At 31.2% G+C, this 13,635-nt stretch overlaps 1 protein-coding gene across 1 annotated transcript in view; it reads left to right on the top strand.

The window, feature by feature from the left end:
* The window catches only part of FeCH (ferrochelatase, mitochondrial), a 62,393-nt gene extending 49,354 nt beyond the window's left edge, over positions 1-13,039 (top strand). Inside the window, exons 7-9 of the mRNA XM_075367177.1 lie at positions 2,312-2,468; positions 8,968-9,083; positions 12,754-13,039. Of these exons, the coding sequence (XP_075223292.1) occupies positions 2,312-2,468; positions 8,968-9,083; positions 12,754-12,957 (477 nt within the window). The 3' untranslated portion in view covers positions 12,958-13,039. The remainder of the gene's footprint in view (positions 1-2,311; positions 2,469-8,967; positions 9,084-12,753) is intronic.
* The last annotated feature ends 596 nt before the right edge of the window (positions 13,040-13,635 follow it).

The following is a 13,635-nucleotide window of genomic DNA, read 5'->3' as shown; positions in this document are numbered from 1 at the left end:
TGTGGCAATATTTCATGTGAAAAATTTTCTATTAGACTGTTGTGCATGTACCAGATAATAAAAAATCCATACCTTTTTCTTATGCCTGGTAATGGACTTTTTTTCCTTCAGTATAAATGAAATTAGGAAAAAATTTGTGTATTTGTATGTAATTAAAAATAAGATAGTTTAAAAAAAGAGAAAGCTGACAATGCAGTTGTTTTAATTAAAAATATCTATCATTTTATTTAAATATAATACTTATTCATTTATTTAAATCAATGATTTCTAACTAAAGTGCATGCACATATTATATTTAATTCGTGCAAGTGTAGCAGTACTAGTGGCGATGGTCAGCACTAACTAAATGTAATTTCACAACTTAAATAGAAGAAATTTCACTTGTACAGTCAGCAGACTGGTGTAGCCAAGTTATTTTTTATACTTAAGTAATATTCATTTATTTAATTCTACTGCTCACCTGTAACATCTCAACATAGCAGTAGTGTAGAGCATTTTTTGGGATGATATTGCAGAAATATTTTATACAAATATTATTTTTTAATTGTTAATAAATGTGCCTAAGAAAAATATGACCTTAATTATGCAAACTCTCTCAAGATACTGAGAATAACCTTGCTCTACAGTCTCACCTCCTTGACCGTTTTAAGTTTAAAAATTTAATGGCATCAATGCCCCATATATATAGAAGTAATCCAACCAAGTTTGGTCAAAAATCATAGTGTTCTGAAGATATAAAGTGGTTTAGAGGCCAATACTGAAACATGCATACATATGAGAACATTAACATCTGGAAAATTTCCATCTGGTTTTAAGGGTTCATAGGTGTCAAAATTCTAGATCCGGTGAAAACCACATATGCCCAAGCTGGACCGATTACAATACTTTTCTGTCTAGAGCTGTAGCTCTGCTATATTGATATCTATAGACAGGAAAGTAAAAATATTTCTACGCTTTTAGAATTAGAATGTCTTGTATTGTTTTGTGAAAATACTGAAGAAACACCTCCAAAAAAATTTTTTTGACTGCTTCGAAGCCTAAGATATTTGAGTAAATTTAAGTAAATTTTTACTTTGCAATCTTGAGCCTAAAAGTTAAGGTAGATTTTTTAAAAAAAATAAGTTTAAAAATCTTACTGAGTCATTTAGCCCACATTGTGATGTGGCTCGCTGAATTGTAATTAAAGGTCTGAATTCATGATTGTCTTCTTCCATAATGTAAACAACAAAAAACACATTAAAACAAATCTGTTTTGTTTTTCATTTTACTTTTTTCTTCATCAATGTTTTCGTAAAACAAATTTTTAGAACTTTGGAACCAGATTGGATTCACTGTGAGATAGGTACAGATAAAGGTAAATGCAGATGACAATACTCTAACAATACATTGTTAGAGTACAATGTGTTTAGATTTCTTAGAAATACGTTAATTAAAACAGAATTAACAGCTTAAGTGATCTCTTGGTTCACCCCAAACAATAGGGATAACAAACAGCAAGCCTTTCATTTGACTTTTAGTCATCTTCTTTAAGTTGTCCACACAGTTGTTAGATATTATACAAGGACCCCATTGTCCCTGATCATTGATTTTACCATCTAAGTACATTTAATTAAAGGTGTAATGTGTTTCTTTTTGATTTTGTAGTGAACTCACCATATCACACATATAACATAAACTGGCCGAATTGTTTACACACTTAACGAGGCATTACAAGACTTCACTAATCACTCAGTTAATACAATTATCACACCTATTGAAGATATTTTACTATTAAAAGCAGTAGGCTAACAAAACCAATAAGCTTTGTATTGCTTTGAATTGTACAGACACAATGAATCTTGTTCATGTATGCTTCAGGTATGATGTCAATATTTGATGTTTATGCTGTTATTGCTTCATGGTTAATAAAGTTAAAATATGTACTGACGCCTTAAATATAAAGTATCATAAAAAAAAAACATGTTATCATCATGCATCATTTAATCAACAATTTTCAACGTTTAATAAATTTTGGAACTTTTTAAAAGCATAGGTGATGGAAAAATTCTTTCTTCAGATTCATTTTCAGTATTAAAAAGATTGGTTTCATGTATCACATGTTAAGAAACAGAAATTGTGTTAATCAGTGTTTTAAAAGGACTTAGAGCAACTTTTATGCTATTTGAAAAACATATTTTAAAATGTGTAAATTTCCTTGAGTCCAATATTAGCCAATTGTTCTAATAAAATATTCTTAATAACATTTGTTCATTTAGTTGAATGTATTGATTGATAAAATAATAATGAAAAATAATGTGATTGTTTTGCATAGGCTGTTAATCGCGGTGATCCATACCCTTCTGAGGTGGGTGCAACTGTTCAGTTGGTAATGAATGAATTGGGTTATTGTAATCCATACAGCCTTGTATGGCAGTCTAAAGTTGGACCCCTTGAATGGCTGGGACCTTTCACTGATGATGCTATCAGAGGTAAAAATCTTATGTTTTAATAAAATATACAGGGCGTTTCATAATGTTCTTCGGAGTTTTGAAATTCATTAACAAAAAACTATTTCACTAATAAGAATAAAACAAGTACTGTACAAAAGAGTACTTAAATAGTTTTTTCCACATATACTAAGCAGTTAGTAAACCAGTTGCTTGCTAGGTGTCAACAGTAGAGAAAATAGCTGCCACGGGAAGCGAGAAGTCATTTTGTGTGTTAGAATTTCACTTGTCAAAGTCAGTAATTTCTGTGCAACGTGTGTTTCGGTTGAAATTTCATAAGGAGCCACCAAGTGACAATTCAATTCGTCCATGGTATAATTAATTCAATGAAACAGGTTGCTTGTGCAAGCGAAAATCAACTGGTCATCCATCAACCTCAGAAGTCAATGTCAAATGTGTGCGTGCAAGTTTCATTCGCAGCCCATTAAAATCGACTGTGGCTGCAGGCAGAGAATTAGGAATTCCGAAAATAACAGTGTGGAGAGTTCTCTATAAACATTTATTATGCAAACCGTACCATCTTCAATTAATTATTGTAACCGTACAATAATCAATTAGTCGCTGATTAATCCATCAGCGACTTTCTGATGGAGATAAAACAAGTAGGCTCGATTTTTGTTTACAGTTACATGAAAATATGTTAGATGAAGGTTTTCTAAACAAGATAATTTTCAGCGATGAAGCTACTTTCCATATTAGCGGCAAAGTAAACCGTCATAACATGCGAGTTTGGGGAACTGAAAACCCACACACTTATGTGCAACACATTCGGGATTCTCTGAAAGTAAACGTTTTTTGTGCGATTTCTCATGAGGCAGTGTATGGGCCGTTCTTTTTTATGGAAACGGTAGTAACCGGCATGATATACCTGGATATGTTACAATTACGGCTTATGCCTCAGCTACTCAACGACTTCATTTTCCAGCAAGATGGTTGTCCTGCCCATTTCCATAATGAGGTTCGACAGTATCTTAACACAACATTACCATGGCGCTGGATAGGATGTACGTCTAAGACCGACACATTATGCCGTGGCTACCAAGATCACCAGACCTCACACCATGTGATTTCTTTCTCAGGGGTTACGTGAATGATAAGGTGTTTATCCCACCAATGCCACACAATATCGCTGAGCTAAAGGATCGCATAATCAATGCAATCAACTCTATCAAAAATAACATGTTAGAACAAGTATGGCAAGAGCTAGACTTTCGTGTTGATTTGTGCCGTGTTACCAGAGGAGCTCATATTGAACATTTATAGATTTTAACAAAAACTGTTTGAGTCCCTGCATCACCTCGTACAACTTTCGTTTAGTTAAGTGAAATACTTCTTTGTACTGAATTTTTGTACAAACTGAAATAAATAAGTTAATTGGAACTTAACATTAAATGACATCTAAGTGCCATTTAATCCATTGGTCATTTTCAGTTTTAATTAGAGACTGTAATTTAGATTCTTTACTGCAATAAAAATTAGTCTATAATATCCTAGCAGCAGAATAAATTTATTTGTAGAAATTAGTTTTTGTAAATGATGACCCAGTATTATTATTTGTGTGAAGAATCAAGAGTCTAAAATCACACTGGTCAACAAAATTTAATTTTTTGTTTGTTAAATAAGAGTAAATAGCTGATTCTTAGAGTATATGCTGACTTCATATATGTTAATAGATTTTTTCTATCAGGCTCAGTTTTACATAATATGACAATATATTATATGCATTTTGTACTCTCCTAAAACCTATTTATTTTTTTATTTTCTGCTGTAATTTGCTGTAGGTAGATCCCTCTTTAGATTCTAACAGTAGTCAGCTAACATTTTTGGGTTCCATTTTCCCTGGTATTGTGTTTCCATTGTATATATCTCCTGATGAAAGCATTCTCCATGTTCATTACTGATAGCCCCAAGATTATTAGGGAAAAAATCTAAATGTGAATGAAAGAAATGAATTTTGAGTGACATGTTACATCCAAGTTCTTTGTAGTTTTGAAGGAGTTCACTCACAAGTTCTCTGTAGTTACTGGCCTTATGGTTTCTAAGGAAGTTGTTTACCACATTTTGAAATGATTTTGATGCATCAACCTCCAAATCATTCAAATATTCTTCAAACTGGATCATTCTTAGTTTTCTTATTTGTGCTGTAACAAATATACCTTCCTTTTATTTTTAATACAAGCAATTAGGGGATTTGTTTTTTTTTTGAAACTGAAACCCTGCACCATTACGATCCATTGCTTTAACATAATTTTTGAATAAACCTAGCCTAGTGGTAGGAGATAAACTTTTTCTGGTTTTACTAATGCCTGACTAACAACATTCTTCTCTCCTATGTCATACCTCTTTTTTTGTGACTGCTCTTTTATTACATAAAAGAGCAGTGACAAAAAGCAACATAACTTAGTATATCCAAGTAAAAGCGCTATTACTATCAGATCTCCACAATTAATGCCATAAATATTTCTCTTACTGAATCCTGTTCATACAGGTTTTTTTATTTTCATAAGACTTCATAACAGCGTATACTAATGGTATTGATGGGTATTTATCTCCAGTGTGAAGTAGACCAGCTTACAAACTAAGCTTTGACAAGTCAATAAAAAATCTTCATTTGTCAGTAAAATTTTTTAAGTAATTTCTAAGTAAAATTTTTCTGGTGGTACTGGAATAGGAAGCTCTTGGCTATGTGGCACTGGCTGCATGGCAGAAGGAACAGGGTGTTTAACAGTACATCTAGTTTTAGCTTTTAGCTATTAACACAGATATCTTTATTATACAGAAATAACAGTCTGTGATCCTTTGGTTCTCTCCAAACCATTGTAATTGCAAATGACATGTGACAAGATCCATTTAGTCAACTAGTCAGCAATGTTACACAAGAAGCACAGCAAATATGCGGAGCCCAAGATTTGTCCTGATCACCTAATTTACATCCAAAATACAGTTCTTATGACTTTAATCAATGGAGTTGTATTTCTTTTTTGAGACTTCAACATCATTACCTCACCACAGATTTACAGATTTAGCAGAAATTGTTTGGATGATTAATGCAACTGTGAGGCATTGTTAATGCATTACAATAACTAATATTGTTTAAAAAGAAACACTTTATAAACACACTATTTTAATAAACATACACTTACTTTACTGAACAATATACACCTGCAAATACGAAAGCCAGCTACAAAACTGAATGTTACATACATGAGAACTTGCACTTGAATGAGAATTAAAAATATTTCACTAGTCTGCATGACAGCTTATAAGTAAATATAACAACAAAAATAACTAATGATATGTTTATACAGGTGAGAATAGGAAGAATGACTCGCATTCTTGTTCATTTTAATTGTGTAAATAATAAACGTGATGACTAATGTCTAACAATTCAATGTGACAATTAAGGGATGGTAATAAATAGACAAAAGCTATTTCGCTGATAAATAATATAAAATAAAATATTTACACAAAATGCTATGTTTATGGAGTTTATGCATGATACTACCTGAAAATAAGAAGGGTAGATACAAAAAAAAACTAAGCCTGATAGAAGAATTCTGATTTCATATTAGAAGTCAGCATGAAAGTTACTATTAGAATCAATTATTCACTCTCATTTAACAAAATCATTGTTGATCAGTGAGTAGAAGCAAATTAAAAAAAATATTTATTAATAAAACTTTTGTCACTATGGAATTTATTATATTTGTTCTTTTTCAGTTACATGGATGTACTGTATGGTATATAATATAGGAAAATATAAAGAATAAATTTATTTTTGTGAAAAAAGTAAAATATAGTACAAAATGAACAGAAAATAAGTACTGTAATTATAAAAAAAAATTTAAATACAGTACCTGTTTTCAGCACCTGAAAATCTGTAATCAAAATTTGTTGAGTGATCTTCATCTACTTGCTGCAAAATCTTATTAAACAGAGAAACTGAGCAAATCACATTCTTTCTATACATCAAACAGTGCTTATTGAGTGATAAAAATTCATAGATCTTGTGATGTAATGGTCATGAATACATTCCTTTGATGCCAAATACATTATCTTCTTTTATGGTTTATACCATAAAAGATAATAATGTTATTCAAGATTTGGTATCCAGGATCATTGGCATCATTGATGATTTACTCATTAACACTGGAAATCACAATCATTACAGTGTAATATTTATTCATAAGAACTATTTTATGTTGAGTTAATTATTCTATTTAAAATCTAATTACATTGTTTAACCATGGCAAAAAGTTTACCAGATATGGTGATCGTGGTAGGAAGATGATTGCATTGAGAATTGATGATTGCATTTAGAAGTACAGAAATGTACGAGTAAGGACAAACTTGACCTTTGACCTGTGATGTCATGCCACGTGATCCCAAAAAAATTAAAAAAATTTTTTTTAAATTAATAGAAATCTAAAAAGATGTTTTTGAGGTCAATTTTTTTTTCAAAATTTTGAATAGTCATATCTCAGCAATGGGGCAATGTCCATCATCATCAGGATGATATAATTTATCTTTTTTTTCATGAAGAGGGGTAAGTGGTTTTCGGGTTGAACATCTTGCACTTGTGGGCACAAGCACCAATGCTGTTGCGATTTAAGTTATGTATGTGAAAACATAGTTTCTCACCATAGTTTGTCAGAGGATGGATGCTCCATCAGATTGTAACACACGCTTTGAGACCTTTCATTCAGTTAGACATTGACTAATATAGTAAAAGAAAAAAGTCTCTTACGCCATTAGCCAAGGGAGTTAGTGTTTGTGTGCATGTATCTGTTATGTTGTAGTTCCGAAAAGAACTTTTTTGAAATACCTTCACTCTATAAGAACCGTTTTATTTATTTTCTTCACCATTATTATTCAGTTGAATTTCCCCACCCCAATATATATAAAATTTTGAGTGAAATCTCACCCCAAGAGGCCTACTATGTAACCCTCAATATTATTTATTTTAAATTATTTTTGTCACTTAACAAATAATTACAGTTTCAACTGAATATTCTGTATCTTTCCATCATTTTTCAGTCTGAAATAAACAGTTTCAAAGTATAACATTTTGCATGTGTTATATCGTTATCACTAAACCAATTTACATAATTAAAAGATAAATAAACTTGAAACATTAAAAAAAAAATACCAATAAAGCTCCATATTTGGAAAACACCCTTTTCATGTCCCATAAAGTATACTCATGGGAACACTGTAGATTTTTTAATCTTTTCGTCAGATAAATATTTGTAGATAAGGAAGATGAATGTGACTGGATCCATCTGGATACGAGTTAACTGCTTGATCCTATTCAACAGAATGAAAAACATTTTCCAGATTCATAGTATTTGAAAATGATATCCCCTCTGCTTTTCACAACTGGGTGTGATAAGCATCTTGTTTCTTGGAATTAGTTGCGTTTGTTGATTTCTTGAAACAAACTTTCCAACTCAAGTGTTGATGACTTGTCCAGTTTTGTGATCCTTCCCAGCTGCAGTTGGTTTTTTCACAGTTTGTTTCGATTCCACTTTTTCATACACATGATCTAAGTATCTTGGTGTAACCTCTAATAAATTCACATGGGAGTGCGTGCATGTGTGTGCACACACACACACAATTGTACATGTGCATGTTACCATCGCACCCATCAAAGCAGATGACATTCTGGAACTTTAGAGATGAATTCTCATCCAACAGCATGATGAAAGAATTGTAACTGAGATACAAAGCCACATGTTTCACACTCACTTCAATATTAGTGAATGGATTTTGCTCCATATTTATTGAGACTGAAGTTTTTTATACTTTTGAACAAAAGACTTGTAACATTCAACTTTGATAAAATTTTATATTCAATTTCAGTATTAAATTTCTTTTGTAATATTAAAAAAAAAAAAATTAGTATGAATGGAAAGTTTTATATTGTGTTAAAGTGAATGTCTCAATGTGTTGCCCATGCATGTGGTACGGTAATGTCAAAATAAAGATCTCTCCAGCGTTGCTTCAAATTCCACAGATTTTTGTCATTAAGAAATAGATAGCACTAAAACTTTGATAAACTGTTATATTCAGTTTCAGTGTAAAATTTCTTTGGTAATGTTGAAGAAAAAAAAAGTAGTGTGATCGGGAAGGTTTATATTATGTTATGGTGAAGATGTGCCCAAAGTTGTATTATATAATTTATGAATGGTAGCCATTATGTTAAAAAAATTGCTCATGTTTTCGTTAAAAACATGACATAACACTTAAGGACCTAAAATTATTAATTCGTGCAAGTCCAGTACAAGTATTAGTAAAATCATGAAAAATACAGAGGTTGGAATATAGAGAAGTAATAAATAATTAATATTTATTCTTTAAAAAGCTAGATATTGGGATGGATATTTATCTTTAATGTAATATAACAAATCTTTTCATAATGTTAATTTTTTATTAACCATTATTACTATTTTTTATTTATGTTTTTTTTTTAATTTTGCAGCTTACGTGAAACAGGGTAAGAAAAATTTCATACTGGTACCAATTGCTTTTGTTAATGAACATATTGAGACTTTGCACGAATTGGATATAGAGTACTGCCAAGATCTTGGTAAAGAGGTAATGTATCAGTAATAATTTGTATAACATTTTATTTTTACTATTTGATAATTTGATGATAATTTGATTATGATTACAAAAGTCATGTGGAGAACAGTAAACTCATGTACAGCTTGCTTAACCAGGTACTGGAAACATGTATGAGATCTCTTCAGAAAATAACAGAATATTTTTAATTACGCGCTAATGAAGATATTTAGTGACATGCGGTTGAAAGCATTGTGTTCTGCATAACCTCTTCCATAACCACATGTTCTTGGATTGCTGATATCTCAATGAAACAATGTAAAATTTTGCGTAAAACTAGGGAAAACTTTCATCGAAACATTTCAACTTTTGAAAGAACCTTAAACAGATGATGCTAATCTATTGCAAATTGTCGTATGCAATTGTATATGTCATGTTGTCGTATGCAATCGTATATGTCATGTTGTCGTATGCAATTTTATGAATGGTTTTCATGGTTTAAAACTTATCTTCAGTCAATTAAAGATGATCCTCAACCAGGAAGATCTTCAACTTTAGACTGATGACACCCATGTTCAAATCTGGTCCGTGCAAATCGCCAATTGTCTGTCAGAGAACTTGCAGAAGAGGTTAGCATCTCAATTGGATTATGCCATGACATTTTGACTGAAAAATGAACATGCATAGAGTTGCAGCAATGTTTGTTCCTTGTTTGATGACCGAACAGGAAATTTGATGACCCATAACGGGAAATGAAAGCTGGGTTTACCGCTATGACATGAGACAAAAATTCAGTCATCACAATGGATTGACTAAAGATCTCCATGCCCCAAGAAAGCACATCTCAACCCAATGACAAAGTAATGCTCTCTGTTTTTGGTTTTTATTTGAATGGAATTGTGCATTTTGAATTCTTGCCTCAAGGTGAAACTGTGTGCACTATCAAGGCGTTTTACAAAAGTTATGTGAAAAAATCCACCAAAAAAAACCAGAGTTGTAGCGAGACAACTGATGGTTCCTTCACCATGACAATGCGCCCACACATTCAGCTTTATCAGTTTTGTGCCAAAAATCAGGACTCCTCCCTCAGCCTCTACTCACCAGACCTGGTTGCTTGCGATTTTTTTCTTGTTACCAAAATTAAAATTGTAATGAAAAGGAACTGTTTTGTGACTATTGATGGCATTGAAGCAAATTCATCACAGACCTTAAAGGCCATTTCAAATGAAGCTCTCCAGGACTTGCAAAGTGGAAACACCACTGGAAAAATTTTGAGTAGGGGAGTGGAGTACTTTGAAGGGGACAAGGACCTATAATCTGTAAAATTAATAAAGATTAAAAAGGTAAAGTTCAGTTATTTTCTGAACAGACCTTGTATGTATTAATTTTTACTGTTACGTAATGAAAAATAAAAAAATAAAAAAAAATTCTGTAAGTACAAAAAGCTTTAAAATTAAATATAGGGAAATGTCTTTTCTGATATCCTAAATATCTTAAATGGTAATGTGTAAAAATAAGGAAGACACCCTTTTTTTACCAGTTAGGCCCCCAGAAAGATTGAGCCTATGGGAGCCTAAGCAGGCTTGCATCATTACAAACTGTTGTACGTTTAGAATTTGGTACAGTTTAACTATTGTTATTCAACATTTAATAAAAAAGTATAATGTTTTCAGGCAGTGACTAAATCAATTCGTGCCCAACAATAATTTACAATGCTGTTGTGCTTAAAGCAGAAAGATTTGACTCGTTCTCCCTTATTAGCCAATAAGATAACAGATAACAGTGATCAATATTAGTAAAAAAAGTAACATGTATGAAATACATACTTATTTACTATAAACAAAACTGAATTGAGGGATTTATTAATCCTGTCACTATTTATTAATTTTTTGTTCTTCCCTATTTAAAACAAACGATATTTGTATTTTATATTTTAATGTTATAATATGTATTTTCTATAATACGAGTATAGTGTAATTTTGATTACACATGTGTACATGCACACACACACACACACACACACACACACACACACACAAACGTATATATATATATAAGAATTAGTATATACAGGGGATGGCTGGAACAGTGTAATAAACACTAGAACATGGCTGGAGAAAAGATTACTGCATAAAGTGACAGATACTGCCTTGTGTTTCATTCCCCTACTACTATCATTTCAGAAATATATTTTGTAACTAATTTTTTTTTATGGAGTTGAGTACACCTGTTATATCAACACATCAAAATCAAAGTGCAGTGATTGAATTTTTAACAGCGAAAAAAGTGAATGTTAATAGCATCTTCTTCTAGAAGCTGTTTATGAGATGAAACTCTTGATCATAGTACTGTGAGTAGGTGGACAATAACATTTTGTAAGTCAGATGCTGCTAAAGAGAATATTGAGGATGAACCTTGGTGTGTGATGAGCTGGTTTCTATGACTGCTGAGAAGCACCAAATGAGCAGAATGAATATATTCAAAATGACTGTTTCATCACACATCGCATCCCCACTCAGATAGGCATATTTAAAGAATGAGAACTGATTTATCCTTTGAAGAAATATGTAGCTGTAAATGGTGACTACATGGGAAAATAAATGTAAGTTTTTATTGGAAATGAAATGAACTTGGCATATTTATTTCATGCCAAAGTTTGTTCATGGTAAAGTTAGTAAAAGTTAGTACTGATAAAATAAACAAAAAATTCTTGTAAAAATTGTACTCGCACTAAAAAGTAAAAAAACCTACAAACTAAAAAGTAAAAAAAAATTGCACTTATTTTTATGTATAAAAATTAAATTAATCTAATTTAAAATATATTAGCCACATATAAATTGAGAAACTCAATTTTTTTTTTTACATTAAGAACAAAAAAAAGTACTAGTAAAAATGCCCAGTAAGAAACCTGTAAAAAACCCAGTAAAAATGCCCATTGTGAGAAACCTTATGTAGGCCAATTCATATGGGAAGTGCTTTTGTCTAGTAAAAAATTTTTATTGGAAATAAAACTAAAGATAAAATAGCATTAAAAATGAACAAATATTTCAATAATTCTTCATAATAGTTACATTTCAGAGTTTGTACCAGATTAGATTTTGTTATTGGTTTTTAATTATGCACAAGTAAGGAATTGAAAAATTTACACTTTTTAGTGGTTCAGTTTATTGTATATGTTATTTCGTAAATTAAAAATAAATATTATATAATTTACATTGATGGCTATTAGCCACAAAAAATAATTCCAACAGAATTGCTGCTTCGAGTACTTCCACAAACATTATCGATTCTACAAAATGGATCTTTACAGTAAATCAGTCTAACGTATAATTAAAACTATAGATAAAGGCTAGCTATTTCAACTTTTTTCAAAGTTTATTTTAAACTTTTGATTCACAATTCATATTTTTATTTTATTTGTGATGAAGCAGAAATTCTCCGTTAAAAGTACTCACCACCAACAGAATGTACGTACCTACCTGTGGCTTCATTTATAGCTTTTCCAGGATGATACCCTTCCAAGGTGCAACGATCCTCTTTACCCAATAATAATATTTCTATACTTCAAGAGTATACTCTAATACTCTAACAATGCCTATGAAACCAAAATATTTATTGGTAAGTATGTACGCAATTGTATGTGTTCATAGGTTACTGTTAACAATAAGCATTCACTAATGTATATTATTATTTGCTTGTGCAGGTAGGAGCTGAGTGCATAAGGAGGGCAGCTGCACCAAACGATCATCCTTTATTTATATCTGCGCTGACTGATATTGTAGCAACTCATTTAAAGAGTGAACAGAAAGTAAACCCAAAATTTCTTACACGTTGCCCACATTGTACAAATAAGAATTGTTATGAAGCTAAGCAATGGTTTGCAAAAATTTGTCAAGCGACAGCATAAAAGTGAAACTTTTAAGAACTCGATACATGATTTACAAACAATGATATAATGATATCATTTACATGATATTAATTTCAGATTATCAGATTAAAAAAATGTAATTTTTTTCTTTTGTAAATTCATTGTGAAGATTGGTTAATAAAATGGTTAATAACGCCTCAGTTTAATGACTTTTTAAGCACCTTATTTTACTACAAACCTTACTAATTTAATATGATTTAATTTGATTTTGAACTCAAGTTCATTCAAATTCTAGTATACTCACTCATCCTCTGAAGTTACCTTGGAAAAGGTATTCTGTTGGCATTCAAGCAGTTACAGACCTTACTTAGTCTCATGATATCTTGTAGTCAAACTCCGACATTGGTCGTTCCAAAGTTTTGGATAAGTTTTGGATCTCCACCTCTTTTTTTGTTTAGCCTGCAGAACCTTTTCTACCAGCCTCATTATCTTTATAATTGACTTTATGATTTCATCATATTCTTATTTTCTCCCTTTGAAAATTTAGTACTTGCTTCCTTAAAACAGTACAATCTGTTCACAACTGAAAAAAATTTCAGTTGAAGTTTAAATTGTTTAAACTTCAATCCTACAATGATTCTTACATAATTTTTAGTACTTAATCCGAAAATAGCTTTCATTTTTTCCATCACATCAGGATTTTCACAAATTCAAAAA

The sequence above is a fragment of the Lycorma delicatula genome, chromosome 5, assembly GCF_047948215.1.
Source record: "Lycorma delicatula isolate Av1 chromosome 5, ASM4794821v1, whole genome shotgun sequence".
In the NCBI taxonomy this organism is placed as follows: Eukaryota; Metazoa; Arthropoda; class Insecta; order Hemiptera; family Fulgoridae; genus Lycorma; species Lycorma delicatula.
The sequence above is the reverse complement of the archived record's forward strand: the minus strand, read 5'-3'. Positions and strand labels throughout refer to the sequence as shown.